The following is a 17,570-nucleotide window of genomic DNA, read 5'->3' as shown; positions in this document are numbered from 1 at the left end:
AGAAGTGGCCCATTCCTGGCAACTTACTGTCTCAATATCAAAGTCTATCAATTAATATTAATTAAAGATTAATTGCTGTCCAGGTTTCCATGGTGGATTACAAGATCTGAGTCTGAATATTTGATCATGATAATCCTCATGTATGGGTAATAATCAGATTTGCCTCACATTTTTTTCCACTCCCTTTTTAAAACTGTCTTCTAAGGTGTGTGGATGGTGTGTTAGATAGTACTGGCCATTTGGAAAGCATCAATTTCGTAGCTCCTGCCATTAGCCTCATGGTTTGGATAATGTGATGACCCAGGATGTGGCACAAAGGCAACACAGCCAGAAAATAATTACTCTTTTGGATAGGTGGATGTCCAGTCTTTTCCTAGGAACCTCCAGTGATGAAGCACCTACAACTTCTGAAGGCAAAACTGTTCCACTGGTTAATTTTCCTCACTGTTAGGAAGTTTCTCCTTAATTCCAGGTTGCTTCTCTCCTTGATTAACTCCATCCATTGTTTCATGTCTTGCCTTCTGGTGCTTTGGAAAAAATAAGTTTGGAAAAATAAATAAGACACCCCCCACACTTCTATGTGGCAGCTTAATAAACTAAAGAAAATCCTGAAGTGTTGGATAATATTTTTCTCTTAAAATCAACTGTGAACAATAAAGGGTTCCGACCGATGCCCTAATGAAATCAGGAGCCTCAAGCAAAGTTTCAAGAAAAATCCAGTTGTTTATTAGGAGGGTCATGTTGGCACGAACCAAGTGAAGCCAACTCTGACTTCACCCAATCTGCGCCTTGCCTCTGACCATGTTTCCTCCTCCCCCAATTTTTGTCATCAGTCAAATTCCCCAACGAAGCAATTTCACAGGTCGTAGAAGTCACTCCCTCTGGTCATTACTGGTTTCTGTGGAGATGGCCTTAACTTTGGCCGGTTTTGTTTAGACTGAGGTTCAAATTCCTCGATGCAGTTGCCAGGCTCAATCCCCCTGACACCTTTGGAGCAGGTCAGGAAAGCTTTGCAAGTTGACAGAATCAACACTCAAGAAATAAGCTGCAGACTATCATTTGGTAGGGTAACAATAAAATAAAACAATATTATTTATAAGAGAGAAATTCATACCACCATGGTTAACTTCCACCAGTCTGCGGTACAAAATTGGAGAAGAGAAGTAGATCAAACAAAGATCCACTTCCGTTTAAAGGGCAACATTCCATGAGCAGATTTTCATAATCCTGGAGACAAGTAAAGAAATTCTTCAAAGTAGGATTCCAAATGCATACTTTAAGAGCAATCAGAAGAACCCAAATGTGTCAATATTTATTAGTTTTAGTTGCCCATTTCAAAGGAACATTGAAAGGAATAGTTTATGTTCATAAATAAATGGCATTTCCGTTTTTCTTGGATTTTTTTTTGCCATATTATTTAACATGTGTGTGTGTGTGTGTGTGTGTGTGTGTGTGTGTGTGTGTGTGTGTATATATATATATATATATATATATATATATATATATATATATATATATATATATATATATATATATATGTTTTCTGAGGTTTTCGCGGGTGTTTGTGTGTAGGTCTTTGGTTATTCAGGTTTTCTCCCGCGTAAAATTGGAGGTTTCTTGGCAACATTTCGACGAAGTCTCATTCGTCATCTTCAGGCTGGTGTTCTCGGCTTCGTGCTTCTAGGAGCAATGTGTGTGATCGCAGCTGTTTCTTCCTTTTAACTGCCAGTGGGTGTGTGAACTGATTGGGTGGGAGCTTGGCTGTGTTCTGATTGGGCAGAGGTGTGTTCTGATTGGTTGGGGGTTTGGCTGTGCTCTGATTGGATGGGGGTTTGGCTGTGCTCTGATTGGCTGGCTGTGTGTTCTGTTTAGGTGGGGGCTTGGTTGTGCTCGGGTCAGTCTGAGTAGCAGGGGGATTTGAGCTGGTGAGCTGTGTTGCTGTTGTTTGGCTTTGTGTTCGTGGCCGTGCTATCTCTTCATGGAGGGTGTCAGTCTGCTTCACGTATGGATTGGAGGGGTTTAAGGTAGCTAATGATGCAGCTGTGGTCTGGCTTCTGGTCCGGGGTCGTGCTTCATCATCAGTGTGGGTTCGAGTCTGCTTTCTGCGTGGATGTGTTGTGGCTACATCCTGTGTGGCTCACGTGAGTGTGGGTCTGGTGTCATTCTTTGTGTTAGGGACTCGTTTGTGAATAAGGGCGGGTTTCCAAATGGCTGGTAGGCGGGAGGTATCATCTCGTTTATTCATGCTGTGTGGACGTTTTTCTATCTCGATGGCTTCTCTGATTATTCTGTTGTTAAAGTGTTCAGTTTTGGCGATAGTTCTGGTCTTTTTAAAGTCAATATCATGTCCTGTGGCTTTGAGGTGTTGGACCAGGGAAGAAGTTGGTTCCTCTTTTCTGACTGAGTTCTTGTGTTCTTCAATGCGTGCACTTATTCATCTGTTGGTTTCTCCGATGTATGTGGTGGGGCAGGCGGTGCATGGGAGTATATGAAATCATTAAGAGTATATGAAGCATTAAGAGTCGTTAACCTAATCTTGCGTAGCTTCTTCTCTGGTAATATTGTACTACTAACTAGAGGATACAAAACATTTGCTAGACCAATTCTTGAATACAACTCATCTGCTGTAACCCACATTGCATATTGGACATAAATACAATCGAGGGAGTCCAGAGATATTTTATGAGAAGAGTCCTCCATCCTCTAACCGCAATAAAATACCTTATGCCACCAGACTCCAAATTTTGAGGTTAGACAAATTAGAACTATGCCGACTTCAGTCTGACCTAAGCATAGTACATAAAATTATCTGTTACAAAGTCCTTCCTGTCAATGACTACTTCAACTTCAACCACAACAATAATAGATACAAACTCAAGGTAAATTGTTCCAAATTCGATTGTAGAAAATATGACTTCAGTAACAGAGTGGTCAGTGCCTGGAATGCACTACCTGACTCTGGTTTCTTCCCCAAACCCCCCAAATTTTAACCTTAAACTGTCTACTGTTGACCTCACCCCTTTTCTAAGAGGTCTGTAAGTGTTGTGGCCCACCAATGGCCTGCGCGCATTGTGGCTGATCCTGACAATGAGGAGGCTGGTGTGGCATCGCACCAGCAGCCTGTGCAGCCGACACTTGAGTTGGACAGTGAGGAGGCTGAAGAGGATGTGGTGCCAGAGGCAGAGTCCCTTGGGAGTTGGGCGGCATAGAAATGCAACAAAATAAATAAATAAATAAGACTCAGCCAGGGCCTTCAGAACCTCCAGAGGAGAAGAGAGTGAAGAGAGTGAAGTGGAGGAGCCTTTTCTCAATGCTTGAGCACGCAGGGCTGCCAAAAGGCAGGAGCGTCTAATCAGGAGGAAGTCTCCTTGAGAGTAAGGCTTGGGGTTAATTGGCCACTCCCTTAGCCTATTTAAGTTAATACACAGATAGCAAACATTGCGGGAAACAATGTTTGGTCCTACGCAGAGCATTTTGAGAGTGAGTTTCTTGTTACAACTTGGTTTCTGGGCTGATTGCCAACCCTTGTCGGATTTTGTTTAATCTCGGTAATTCATAGCAGGCTGATAAGGACATTTGTGGTTAAAGCCTGCATTTTGAAAGGGGTCTGTTTGTATTAAAAAGAGTTTTTGGAGCTGTGTGTGTGTGCTACACTTCTTGGGACCCGTAGCTGGGGCAGAACCGTAAGGGGCGTGCATAAATGCACCAACGTGCCTACTGTCCCTGTCCTAATATGCTTTTCTACTTACTCTTTTCATGTATTCAAATTACGTTTATACTTTTACCTGTTATCTTATGTATGCTTGCAAAAAAACTTATGAATTATGAATATATTCTCCAGGTTCGGTCAAAGTTTTCCCTATTGACATTATAGATTTTAGGATGGAAAGACATGCTTATTTGAATAACACCAGTGGTGAAATCCAACTATATTTTACTACCGGTTCTGTGGGCGTGGCTTGGTGGGCGGGTTGTGGTGGGCATAAAGGTGAAAGATGCTGCAAAATCTCCATTCCCACCCCACTCCAGGTGAAGGATACTGCAAAATCTCCATTCCCACCCCACTCTGGGGCCAGCCAGAGGTGGCATTTGCCAGTTCTCCATACTGCTCAAAATTTCTGCTACCGGTTCTCCAGAACCTGTCAGAACCTACTGGATTTCACCCCTCAATACCACTCTCTGTAAGACTTGTATAATATTTTGACACAAGTTGAAAGAAAAACACCCAAACTCACATTCGGTTCTTAGTGAAATTTTACATCTATGTGATGATTTTTCACAGTAATCTTCTTCACGTTTTTCATGACATCCCATCTACAATAAGTATGATCTCTATAAGGCCCTGTATTTTTCAAAATCGCTGGGGGTTTTTTTTTTTTGGTTTTTTTTTTTTTTTTTTTTTTTCACACTGATACACCCAGTTAACATTGTAATCTCTATTTGATTCTATAAGTGGCTGGGAAATCCTGCAATGGTTAATGAAAATTGAAGCATTAATTTTTTCTAAGCAAAAATTCTTCAGTTCCATGCTAAGCTAAATAATAGCTATTGCACATCTTGTTTATTATGAAGTAAATAATTAACTTTTCCTTGAAGAGTCCAAATTACTATAATGGGCTTATCTTTCTTAAAGCTCCAGAGATTTTCAGGAAAGCAGTGAAACTAGAATGCATGGCTGAAAGATGCTGTAAATGAACTCTGGTTCCATGAAGAGCTTGAGGTGGTGGGAAGAGTCAAACAGGGCTATTGAGTTTGTTTCCTCCAGCATCAGTTCTTTCTTTTATCAGACCAATTTCAAATTTGGGTTGTAGAAATCTCAGTCATTCCTTATTTCTGTATCTCCATTGAAGTTAAAGATTTAGATTGATGCTTTTCTCTTAGGTGGCGTGTTGGGAAAATCCAGGATGCTAAATCAGATCCATTGGTGTGGGTTGATCTGTTGGAGACCTCTTTTAGAAGATTTTTTAGCAGTTGATGCACTGTTCTTTCTGATGTTCCCCGTGATCAAAATGAATGCACTCAAGTGTCCAGAGGTTGATCCTTTTCCAGTTCCACATGAATGGTACCAACCTGGTGATGTCCTCATTGGAGGGATGGCTTCACAGATCATCTATGCCTTCAGAGAGCATTTATTTCATGAACATCCTTCTCAGGAGCTCTATGGACTTTCAGAGTAAGCAAATCTCATACCTTTCTTCACCTAATGATCGTTTCTAGATATCTACATCAGTTTCTTTGACTCACAAGGGTCTCAAAGAAGGCAGATAAAGTCACAAGTCAAACCAAGCATTTCTTGATTTTTTCCCCCTGAGATTTCAGATTTTATGCCTCTATGGAAATGAGGGAGTCTTTATATTATTTTGAAAAAAGTGGTACAAATATGAATTTGAATATCTAAGGGACACCTAGATTACTAATGTGAGACAGCATATATAGCTCAGGTATAATCAAAACAATCATTCTTGCTATCTAAGCTTGGTTATTTCATGCAGATATTTTATTATCAGGTTAGGTAATAACTTTAGTGTTCGGAAGAGCATTGCAAAGCTTTTAATATGTTACCTACTTGGAAGGCAAAATATTTGAAACGGAACAATCAAGCTCAGAGAGCAACACACATTTCACAATACTTAGAATATAAATAGATAAAGTAGGAATTTGTAATATAAGAAGAAAATGTTCAGAAATGATCACTCATCTCCATAAAAGCAATGCAAAAATGGAAAACGTTCTTTACAATTAACACATTTCCTCAGAAAAAGGAGGAAATGGAAGAACAAAAATGGTTAAAGAAGATTAAAATAAAGAAGCGGAATAAGTTTAGTTTCCTCTCTATGAAACAGAACACAACATCTTTCTCATTGGCCAATAATAGACAATCTCAAAAGATAAATTACTGTATTGTTTAATGAATGACTTCCATGATACTTTGAAACAATATAAAGGGAATTTAGTCTTTTAAATTCCGATCACAGGTACAAATGGCTATTCTTGGTGATCAATTAATCCATTCACTTTCTAAAATGAAACATTCTTTACTTACAGTCTGATTACAAAATTCTACCAACATCTCCTTTCCTTGGCCTTTGCTGTCAAGGAAATCAATGAGAATCAAGAAATCTTGCCCAATATTACCCTTGGGTTCCGTATTCATGACAGTTACTATGACGCAAGGATGACTTTTCGGACTACCCTGGACCTGCTCTTCAAATCAAATAGATTTATGCCCAACTACAAATGTGGACTTCAGACAGATCTCGTGGCCATTATTGGAGGACTTGGATCAGAAACTTCATCCCATATGGCAGATATTGTAGAGTTCTACAAAATACCACAGGTGGGTCCAGGAATGAGGAAATTTCTCTAGTTCTTAATTAGTTAAGAGCCTTCTTAAGAATTTATTCTTGTGTGTTTGTCTCCACAAAAACATGATTGTAAGGAAATCTCATTCCATACTAAGCAAGACATTGACAATTGAAGTTAACTTGTACTGGTAAAGACAGAATTCAACTTGCTGATACTTGATCATCTTCCAATTAGAAAAATAATAACAGAAATTAATTTACTGCATTTTCAATCCTGTTGTACTGGAAACTAATTCATGAAGATGAACAGTTGGAAGAAAATCTAAATCACCTGTTGAATATCTTTTTGGTTTTCTTTTAGCTCCCATATGGATCCTTCCCTCCAAAAGAATTTCATATCAGTAAGTTTTCTTCTTTTTATTTTATGGCACCAAATGAACGTCTTGTATACATTGGGTTTATCCAATTGCTTCAACATTTTGGATGGAAATGGGTTGGACTCTTTGCTGTCAAAAATGAAAGTGGAGAACACTTTTTGAAGAAGCTACAGGAGATGCTTTCTCAGCATGGAATCTGTCCAGCCTTCATACAAAGAATCCCTCCGCAGCTTCCATTGGATGACATCCATACATTCAATGATATACTTAAAGGTTTTTACATACATTTCACAGACATTAAAGCAAACATATTTATTCTCTATGGAGAGTCTTATACACTTCTCTGGATGATACCTCCCATATTTTTAAGCGATCCTGAAGATAAATTAAACATATCCCTTAGAAAGGTATGGATCACAACAAGTCAAGTGGACTTCATATTAACAGCAAATGTAAGGACCTGGAATCTCCAATTGTTTGATGGGGCCATTTCTTTTCAGATACATTCAGGTGAAGTTCTAGCCTTCAAAGAATTTCTGAAGTCTATAAATCCCTTTTGGATACAAAGAGATGGATTTCTAAAAGGGTTTTGGGAGCAAGCATTTGACTGTTCCTTGTCTAATTCAGAAAGACCAACAATGGACATGGAAAAATGTACTGGAGAGGAGAATCTGGACAGTCTTCCTGGACCTCTCTTTGAAATGCAAATGACAGGTCATAGTTATAGCATCTATAATGGTATCTATGCTGTGGCTCATTCTTTGCAAGCCTTACTATCAAAAGAATCCAGTCAGAGTAAAACCTTGGTGGATAAAATCCCAGAACCTCAAAATCTACCACCTTTTAAGGTAAAGTTGTCCAAGAAATGTGAAACATTTACTAGAAAATGACTTGGATCACAAAATGAGCTGAAGCATGTTTTCAGACACAATATATCATTCAAATAGCTATCATTAAATCAATCAATCAATGATAAATACATAAGGAAAGTACTATTCTTCTGCATTCATTAAATCCTACCACTGGGTTCCATTCCACTTTCTAACCAAGAGGACGATGTGAAATACTATTGACAGTAATATATTGCCTTTTTATATCCATGAAAATGGAAAGCAGTGCACTCATTACTGTATATAATGATACTCTCCATGTTAATTCTTGATTATTGTCACATCAAGCTGCATACAGAAATTTGCAAAGAAAGGAAAATGTTTTATAGAATGTTTTATCCCACTATCCTTTAAACTTCTTCTTCTTCCTCCTCCTCCTCCTCCTCTTCCTCCTCCTCCTCCTCCTTTTTGTCCTTCTTCCTCTGTAGCTGCACCCATTTCTTCAAAGCATTTCTTTCAACAACTCAGCAGGAGAAACAGTGTCCTTTAATGAGAACATGGAAATTGCAGAAGGATTTGACATCATCAACATGATGACCTTTTCAAACAAATCCATCCAGAGAGTGAAAGTTGGAAGATTAGATCCCAATGCTGCAGATGGAAATGAATTGATTATGAATGAAAATTTGATTGCATGGCACAAAGATTTTAACCAGGTATCGGTATTCTTGAATGGGTCAGATTCCTGCATCATGTTCCTCTATTATACCCAGTGAAGAAAAACTTTTAAAAAATGTTATTTATGAGGTATTCCAGTTTCTTATTTATTTTTTTTAAGAATATGCATTTCAAATGCCTCTAGGCAATTCTTGAATGGCACAAAAGTTTTAATGAAGTATGGACTGCAAGCATGTGGAATGTTTATATTTTGACATCTTCCTTAAACAATGAAAGAAATAGCTTAAATTATCTCCAAGGGATCTCTGCTGGCCATGATTCCCTTCATAAAATGATTAATTGCCTCTATTTTCAAATGATTAAAAACTCGGCAACTAATGGTGCAACAATTTTCATGTTATAAACAGGTTCTTCCAGTTTCTCTGTGCAATCAAAACTGTCATCCTGGATCTTGGAAGAGACAATCTGAAGAGAAAAGCTTTTGCTGCTATGATTGTATGCCGTGTCCACAGGGGAAGATTTCTACCAAGATAGGTCAGTTATGAAATCCTTCAAATTTTGGAGACAATGGCTGCAAACAAATTGTTTTGTCATAAATTACAATTTTTCTATTTCTTACTAAAGATGATGTTTTTAGCCCTCTAAAGCAGGGGTGTCAAACTCAAGGCCTGTCACGCCCACAGTGACCATGGCCACCCCGGGCCACACACACACACAAAAGCCTCTGAGTTCAAACACAACCCTGATGCCGCCCTCAATAAAATTGAGTTTAACCCTGCTTCAAAACAAGGAACAAAGGCAATCCCTATAAACCTCAGTTATTAATAATCTCTCATATTTGAGAATACTAAGATACTTCGCAAGATCCCAGCATTCATATATCCAATCTTTTCTCATATGACATTTTTGCCTCAGAATTCAAAATCCAAACTATTTTATTTATTTATTTAGCGTATGGCTGGTCACACACAATATTAAAACACTTCATTTTTACAGGTTAAAACAATTAAAACAATTTTTTAAAAAAGCAGTAAGAAACCTAAGAGGAAAACAGAAATAACATTTCAGAGTTTAATGTCAAGTTTGGAGATCTAGTCAGTAGCTGTCATTGTTATGCAGAGGAAGTCCCTAAAATCTCCTGGATACCTACTGTTAGAGCATTCTCTCACTATATGTTGGATAGTCTGTCGGGGGCTCCCGCAATCACATTGTGCTGAAGGTGACTTTCCCCATTTATACAAGGAGTCGGCACACACCCCATGAGTCGTTCTAATTCTATTGTATGTCACCCATATGTGTTGGGGTAAATTAAATCCTGGAGGTATACTATTAGGATTAATATGCTCAGAAATATCTTGGGGGGAATAGCTACTCCACCCTTCCATCCGCTTTTGTGTGGTGTTCTGATGATTGGCCAGCAGCTTAAGCACTGTGAAGAGTGGTGGGTTTTTTTTTTTTTTAATTGAAAAAGTTTTACAAATACATTTTCTCCCCAATTTCCCCCCCTAACCCTCCCTGACCCCCCCAACCCTCCCTAACCCCCCCTAGCCCTCCCCTCCCCCCAGGACTTCCACAAAATATAATCCAAATCAAAATCACATTTTATAAAACTTGAACCCCTCCACCCCCTGTATATTTTTCACATCTTCACAAAATTCAATTATTCTATCCCTATATAATATATTCAGTTAAAAGCTATCTGATATTTCCTAGTTTGATATTTATTCTGCACATAATCTATCCACTTTTTCCACTCCCATGCATAAGTCTCTTGTGTCCGATCTTTTAGATATGCTGAAATCTTCGCCATCTCTGCAAAACTGGCCATCTTCAAAGTCCATTCTTCAATTGTGGGCATAGCTTCATTTTTCCAATATTGACCTATCAGTAATCTCGCTGCTGTTATCATATACAATATCAGCTTTACTTCACCCAATGTAAAACCCTTAACTATACCCAATAAAAACAATTGTGGAGAAAACTGAATTTTTTTCTTCAAAACATTTTGCATAACCCACCAAATTTTTATCCAAAAAGCCTTCACTTTCTTACAAGTCCACCACATATGGTAATATGTGGCATCTAGGCAATCACATCTCCAGCATTTTGGTTGAACATTAGGATATATACACGATAATTTCTTAGGATCTAAATGCCACCTATAAAACATTTTATAAAAGTTTTCCCTCAGATTCTGCGACTGTGTAAATTTAACATTCTGAACCCATATTTTTTCCCATGTTTCCAACATCACTGGTTCTGCAAAATTTTGTGCCCACTTTATCATACAATCTTTAACCAGTTCAGTTTCTGAATCCCTTTCTAGCAAAACATTATAAACCCTTTTAATATGCATTGGACCTTTCTCTTTTATATGTCTAACCAATTCTTCTTCATGCATCATTATATCAGTTTTTTGGTCCTCTTTCCATCTCAATTGAAGTTGATTATAGTGTAACCAAGTTAAATTAATCCCTTCTTCCAACAGCGTTTCTAATGTCTTCAGTTGCCATCTGCCCGCATCTGTAAAAAGAACTTCTTTATATAAAAACCCCCGAGTGACATTATATTTGTATTCCACATGATATGACCAAGATCCAGCCATAACGGTATTTTGTAATCGGTGATTTGAATTGGTGCTTCTTCCAAACTCTCATCAAAGAGTTTCTAAGTATGTGGCTTTTGAATACTTTATCCACTTTGTTCTCATAAAATAAGTATGCATGCCATCCAAGTTCAAGATCATAACTTTCTATATTCAATATTCCAGTCTTTTTCCTTCCAAACCAATCACTTGCTTGCGTCAAAGCTGCTACTTCATAATATAATTGTAGGTTTGGAAGTTTAAGACCTCCTCTTTCTGGAACATCTTGCATAATTTTCAATTTCACTCTCGGCTTCTTCTCGTTCCAGACGAACTTATTCACTCCAGATTGCCAAACTTTCAATTGTTTATCACTTTTAAGCACCGGAATCATTTGAAACAAAAAAAGAAATCTTGGCAAAATATTCATCTTAACTGCTGCTATTCTTCCAAGTAGAGACAGCTGCAGTTTTTTCCAAGTCTCCATGTCTTTCTGTACCTCTCGCCACAACACCTCATAATTATTTTGAAACAATTTCATATTTGATTCTGCAACCTGAACTCCTAGATATTTAACCTTTGGTACTATCTCAAAACCTGCCTTCTTTTCAAGTTCCTGTTTTCGATCTTGTGTCATATTTTTGACTATCATCTTAGTTTTTTTCTGGTTCAATCTAAATCCTGATACCATACCATATTGTTCTATAATGTCTTTCATCTGGATTATTGATTCCATCAGCTGTGTTAGGGTAACATCCAGATCATCTGCAAATGCCCTTATTCTGTAATCCTCTTGCCTTATCACTATTCCCTTCAAGGTGCTCGAGTCCCGTATTGTATTCAACAAGACTTCTAGTGTTAAAATAAATAACAATGGGGATAACAGACAACCTTGTCTTGTTCCTTTTTCAATACTAAAATTTGTTGTCAAACTTCCATTAATAATAATTTGTGCCTTTTGTTCTTGATAAATTGCTGAAACCACCTGTATAAATTGATCCCCAAAATCCATCTTTAAAGTCAAAGTCTTTAATAGAAAGTTCCAATCCACTCTATCAAAGGCCTTCTCCGCATCCAAGAAAACCAGCACTGCAGGGATCTGTTTATTCTTCTCAAGATATTCCAATAAATCTATAACTTGCCTTACATTATCCTTCATGTATCTGCCTTCTATAAATCCCACTTGATCACAATGAATCACCTCTTGAATAACTGGCATCAACCTGTTGGCTAATACTTTTGCAAATATTTTATAATCATTATTCAGAAGAGATATTGGTCTAAAATTCTCAGGTTTTTTAGGACCTACTTGCTCTTTCGGTATCAATGAAATATAAGCTGTTTTCCATGATGGGGGTATTTTACCCCCTTGTTGTATACTACAAAATAGATCTTTAAGATGTTCAATCATTTCTGCTTGTAAAGTTTTATAGTACACCGCAGTTAAACCATCCGTCCCTGGTGCTTTAGCTGTTTTCAATTGTTTAATTGCGGCAATAATCTCCTCAGCTGTTATAGGATGATTCATTCTCTCCTTTTGTTGACTAGAAATTTTTGTAACTCTTCTATTTTCTAAATATTTCTCTATAAGTCCATTCTGTGTATCATCTTTGGCATATAGTTTGGTATAATAATCTGGTTTCTTGACTTTAATCGGCATCTTAAGAGATCAGGAATGTAGCCATGAATGGGTAGAGAGGAATTTAACAGGATCTTACTATACTCCCGAATGAGAGCTTCTTGTCGGCGTAAGTGTGGGGGAAGTATGTGACTAAGAACTGGTAGCCAGTAACTAGGTGTAGATTTTATGCACCCAGTAATTAGCCTCATCGTATGGTTAAGTTGAACATCAATAAGTCCGGTATGTGAGCTGTTTATCCATACAGGTGCGCAGTATTCCGCTGCAGAGTAGCAAAGCCCAAGGGCTGCACATCGAAGTGTTTGGGCTGAAGCGCCCCAAATTGTTCCACATAGTTTTTGTAGAATGTTATTTCTGCTGTTAACCTTGGCAGCCATATTCTGAATATGTTTTTTAAAAGACAGAGTCCTGTCTAAGGTGACCCCCAGGTATTTTGGTGTTGCCTCATATGGGAGCAGTTTGTTGTTTAGGTATACATTGAGTTCTCTTTTTGCCAATTTGTTGTTAAGGTGAAAACATGATGTAACAGTTTGACTTACGCTTGGGATTAACCTCCATTGGTGGATGTATGCGCTCAAAGTTGTAAGGTCGGCTGTAAGTACGCCTTCTGTAGCTTCGATGTCCTTATGGCTATATGCTAATGCCAGGTCATCAGCATAAGAGAACTTTGTTGATAGCATGGGTGGTATATTAGAGTAAATAGAGATGGGGCCAGCACGGAGCCCTGAGGGAGCCCGTTATTCAGGTGTCTTTGCTTACTGATTTTGTCACCCACGATGACTTGAAAGGTCCTTGCTGAAAGCATTTTATTTATTAGGCGGCCCATAGTCCTACAGGGGACAGCGTGGAGGAATTTGCTTAATAGGCCCTCCCTCCATACTGTATCGTATGCTGCTGTGAGATCCACAAATACAAGAGATGTTTTCAATTTATTCTGTTAGCTGCTTTCAATATGGCTTGAAAGACTAAGGAACTGATCAACACAGCTCCGATAAGATCTAAATCTAAACAATCTTTTCTCATATGACATTTTTGCCTCAGAATTCAAAATCCAAACTATTTATTATCTCACCTGCAGGCCAAAGTATACATAGTGACCAAGGTCAAATTTTGGCCCAACCATCTTTTATATGGTGGTCATCCAAAGCATTGTATGACACTGTAATAGAGAAAATTGAAAACTATCCGCTTAACTATTGTAAAATTGGCTTAAAAAGTGTAATCATCAATATTGAAGAGAGGGAAAAAGAGATAGAGAGGGAGAGGGACTGCAACCCACCTTATTTTCTAAATTTCAGAAATTCTGATTGGAATTTCTGAATTTCTGACAAGGTCATGGCTAAGTAGGATTGGAAGGAATGTCAGTCTTCAAACAATATTATAGAACATATTGGAAAGAAATAGAAAGTAAATGACTTTCTTTTTGATCTTTTTATCCAGATACAGAAGATTGTTTCAAATGTCCTGAGGATCAGTATCCAAGTCAAGAGCAAGATCGATGCCTTAACAAAACAATGAGTTTCCTGTCCTTTGAAGAACCTTTAGGGATCAGTCTGGCCTCAGCTGCTGTCTCCTTTTCCTTCATGACAATCAGTGTGCTCAGAATTTTCCTTAAGCATAGAGATACCCCCATCGTCAAGGCCAACAACCGGGACCTCACTTACACTCTCCTTATCGCCCTTCTGCTCTGCTTTCTCTCTTCCTTGTTATTCCTTGGTCAGCCAGGGAAAGTAACCTGCCTTCTCCGGCAACCAACATTTGGCATCATCTTCTCAGTTGCTGTTTCTTGTGTGTTAGCTAAAACTATTACCGTGGTTGTAGCTTTCATGGCTACTAAGCCAGGTTCTTCAATGAGAAAATGGGTGGGGAAAAGATTGGCTCTTTCCATTGTCCTTTCTTGTTCTTTTCTTCAAGCAGGTCTTTGCATTCTGTGGCTGGCAACATCTCCTCCATTCCCTGAGTTAGACATGAATTCCCTTACAGAAATCATGATTTTGCAATGCAATGAAGGCTCTATCTTCATGTTCTATTGTGTCCTGGGCTATCTGGGCTTCCTGGCTATTGCCAGCTTCATTGTGGCTTTCCTTGCCCGTAATTTACCTGGCAGCTTTAATGAAGCCAAGTTCATCACTTTCAGCATGTTGGTTTTCTGCAGTGTGTGGATCTCCTTTGTTCCAACTTATCTGAGTACCAATGGAAAAGCCATGGTGGCTGTGGAGATCTTCTCCATCTTGTCCTCCAGTGCTGGGTTATTGGGATGCATCTTCTTCCCAAAATGCTTCATCATTGTTCTTAAACCAGAACTAAACACTAAGAAAGGACTAATAAAATAAAGTTATTGTATCATAGGTGTGTTATATTTTTTCCAACAATACTGAGTTTAAATGAGATGGCAATATTCAATTAAGAGTTAATTAAATAGGCTTCCGGTTTGGCTTCCGTCGCCACCAGACGGTCTTTTGAGACCGCCAGCCCCGTCGCCCATAAAGAGCCGCCTTTACAGCTGAAAGGCGGCTCGAAAAACTCTGTTTCCTTAAGGAAATGTGAGACAGAGCCGGCGAGGGCAGGTAGAGCCCTCTGCGAAGTCCCCAGAGTTTATTTTTACTCTTGGGGAGGAAGCAGGATGAGGCTTCCTATTTTTGCTCGCTGCTGCTCCGGGCTTCGGGAGAACTCGAGATGGCAAGACATGATGAGATTGTGAACCAGAATCTTGAAAAATTTAGGCAGGAAATTAAAGAGTTGGTACAACGAAAGTATGCTAATCTGAAACAACAGATTATAACAGCTTTGGAAACCTTTTCAGAAATAGTTACAAAGATGGATAAAGATACCAACTTAGAATTAGAGTCTAAAATGAAGGCATCTGATTATAAGATTTATAATCTGGACAATAAAATACAAAGAATTGAGAATGATTTAACAATGATTCAAGAAAATAGCTCAGAAGTAGAGTCTAAAATAAAGGAAGCTGGCTACAAGACTTACAATGCAGATAATATAAAACAAAGGATTGAAAATGAAGTCACAATGATGCAATTCAGACTCATGGAATTTGCGGTCAGAATTAGGGGAATACAGGAAAATAAAAGAGAAGATTTGAGAAAGATGTCTGCTGAAGTTCTGGCTGTGATTTTAAAGGTTAGTCCTGAAGAGGTATCCTGTAAGATTGATAAGAGCTACAGAGCAAATTCTTGGGTGGCAAAGCAAAGGCAGTTGCCTAGAGATGTGGTGATTTATTTAATGATAAAGGAATAAGAAACGATATTGTGCAAAAGTCTTTTAACTCCATTCTTGAAATGCATGGAAGGAAGATTTGGATATATAAAGAGCTGCCGTCCAAGATGTTAAAAGATAGAAAGGATTTTGGATTTTTGGTGACTGAGCTAAAGAAACAAAACATCCCATTTAGGTGGGATTCTCCAGTTGGTATAATATTGAGATATCAAGGAGAAAGATATCAACTAAATACTGTTGAAAAAGCGGAAGAATTTTATTACAAGGTTCTTAAAAAGGATTCAACATCTCCATGTATGCCATTAGTGTCAGGAACACACGAGGGGAATAAAGAAAAGCAAAATCAACAAGAGATTGAAACCCAAGCTAAGCAGATGGAGATGGTGGTAATGGAAAAACAACAAGTTACAGAGGCCTTTTTGGACGAGCCGCTTTTGGATTCTCCTTCAGAGGTTATAGTTGGATTACCCATAAATACAAGAGAGGCGGCTTCGGATCTTAATGTGATGTCTTATCAAGTTGCAGACCAGCATGGAAATCAATCAGCTGATATACAAGTCCTAGAAAGGCAACCAGGATGGAGATCTAAACCACAAAAAGTTAAGAAAAGAAGAAGCAGGTTCTATAAAATTAAAAATTTTTAGACTAAACAACAGTTTAATGCCAGTTACTTAAGAGACGATTAAATATAATGAAAATATAGCTGAGGCAAAGTATTGGTTTATACTATTTTGAGAAGAATGACAGATCTCTGCAGTGCTGTGCTTTTGGGATGTGGAAGATGGCCTTTAATTGAGTGGATTGGAACTTTCTATTTTGGACTCTTTGACAAATGGATTACGTTTATGTTGAGCTACAAGGCAAGAGAACTATGGGATTGGGGCATGCAGAAGATCTGGTTGTTACCCTAACACGGTGGTTGGAATTAATAATCTAGATAAAAGACATTACAGAAGATACTATATGGAATATAAATATAAAGTCACTCGGGTGGTTTTTTATATATGAAAACACTTATTATTGATGGGGGCAGATGGTAATTGAAGATACCGAATATACTGTTGGAACTAGAACTTGATGTTACTCTAACATGGGTGATGGAATTAATAATCTAGTTGAAAGACATTATAGAAGATATCATATGGATTACAAGTTTAAAGTCATTTGAGGATTTTATTTATATATGGAAATATTTCTTAGTGGTGTGGGCAGAAGAACAAAGATATTAAAAATATTATGTATGGTAGACCTGTAGGAAAGTGGGTGGAGATAGGTTAGTTTACTGATTGTTTAGTTAAGGAAAAGGGATTTTATGTTCAGATATTAATATACGTAAAAGATTTGAATTAAGAGATATATGTATGGGGGAGGAGGAAATGGGTAGAGTATGAGTTGAAATTGCCAAATTAGGATTTATTATATAATTTTACAGCTGAATGTTGCTCTGAAATGTATAGTATAGGGGGGATATAATAATATTGTTAGAAAGAAATGGTCAGCATATGGGGGGTGGAGTAAAAGGATGGTAAAGCATTATATAATCTGTTATAAATCTGGGTTTTATTTTGGAGAAGCCACAGGGGGAGGGGAGGGGGAGGGGGGTGAGGGAGGAGGGGGAAAAGGGGAAAAAATCTGTATTTGAAAAACTTTTTCAATTAAAAAAAACCCAAAAAAACAAAGAGTTAATTAAATAATTTCTGAGTTTATTTATTCATTTATTTCTTATGGCATATATCGAATGAGCAATGTTTCTCAACCTTGACAGGTTTAAACTGTATGGACTTTGACTCCCAGAATTCCCCAGTCAAAATATAAAACACCAGAACAGTGAATTATTTTGAAAATGCACAATATGAATGATGAATAAAATTATGAGGAAAAATTAAAATATGTATCAGCAGTTATTAGAGTAGCTAAGCCTAT

The 17,570-nt window shown here is 37.9% G+C and overlaps 1 protein-coding gene across 1 annotated transcript; it reads left to right on the top strand.

The window, feature by feature from the left end:
* The first annotated feature begins 6,714 nt into the window (after positions 1 to 6,714).
* On the top strand, positions 6,715 to 14,753 carry LOC148113707 (vomeronasal type-2 receptor 26-like). Its single transcript, XM_087891739.1, has 4 exons — positions 6,715 to 7,530; positions 8,001 to 8,228; positions 8,598 to 8,724; positions 13,854 to 14,753. The coding sequence occupies exons 1-4, from the start codon at positions 6,730 to 6,732 to the stop codon at positions 14,744 to 14,746; spliced, it is 2,049 nt and encodes a 682-aa protein (XP_087747865.1). The 5' UTR covers positions 6,715 to 6,729; the 3' UTR covers positions 14,747 to 14,753.
* The last annotated feature ends 2,817 nt before the right edge of the window (positions 14,754 to 17,570 follow it).

Source organism: Pantherophis guttatus, chromosome 4, assembly GCF_059756535.1.
Source record: "Pantherophis guttatus breed Tessera chromosome 4, ASM5975653v1, whole genome shotgun sequence".
In the NCBI taxonomy this organism is placed as follows: Eukaryota; Metazoa; Chordata; class Lepidosauria; order Squamata; family Colubridae; genus Pantherophis; species Pantherophis guttatus.
Note: the sequence above shows the minus strand (reverse complement) of the source record. Positions and strands in the feature narration are given on the sequence as shown.

What these genes read in the sequence shown, in the direction of transcription:
- LOC148113707 (XM_087891739.1), top strand. Translation starts at nt 6,730, where the DNA reads ATGGCACCAAATGAACGTCTTGTATACATTGGGTTTATCCAATTGCTT. An exon ending in GGCACAAAGATTTTAACCAG is followed by an intron (nt 8,229 to 8,597) that starts GTATCGGTATTC and finishes TGTTATAAACAG; the next exon opens with GTTCTTCCAGTTTCTCTGTG. An exon ending in GAAGATTTCTACCAAGATAG is followed by an intron (nt 8,725 to 13,853) that starts GTCAGTTATGAA and finishes CTTTTTATCCAG; the next exon opens with ATACAGAAGATTGTTTCAAA.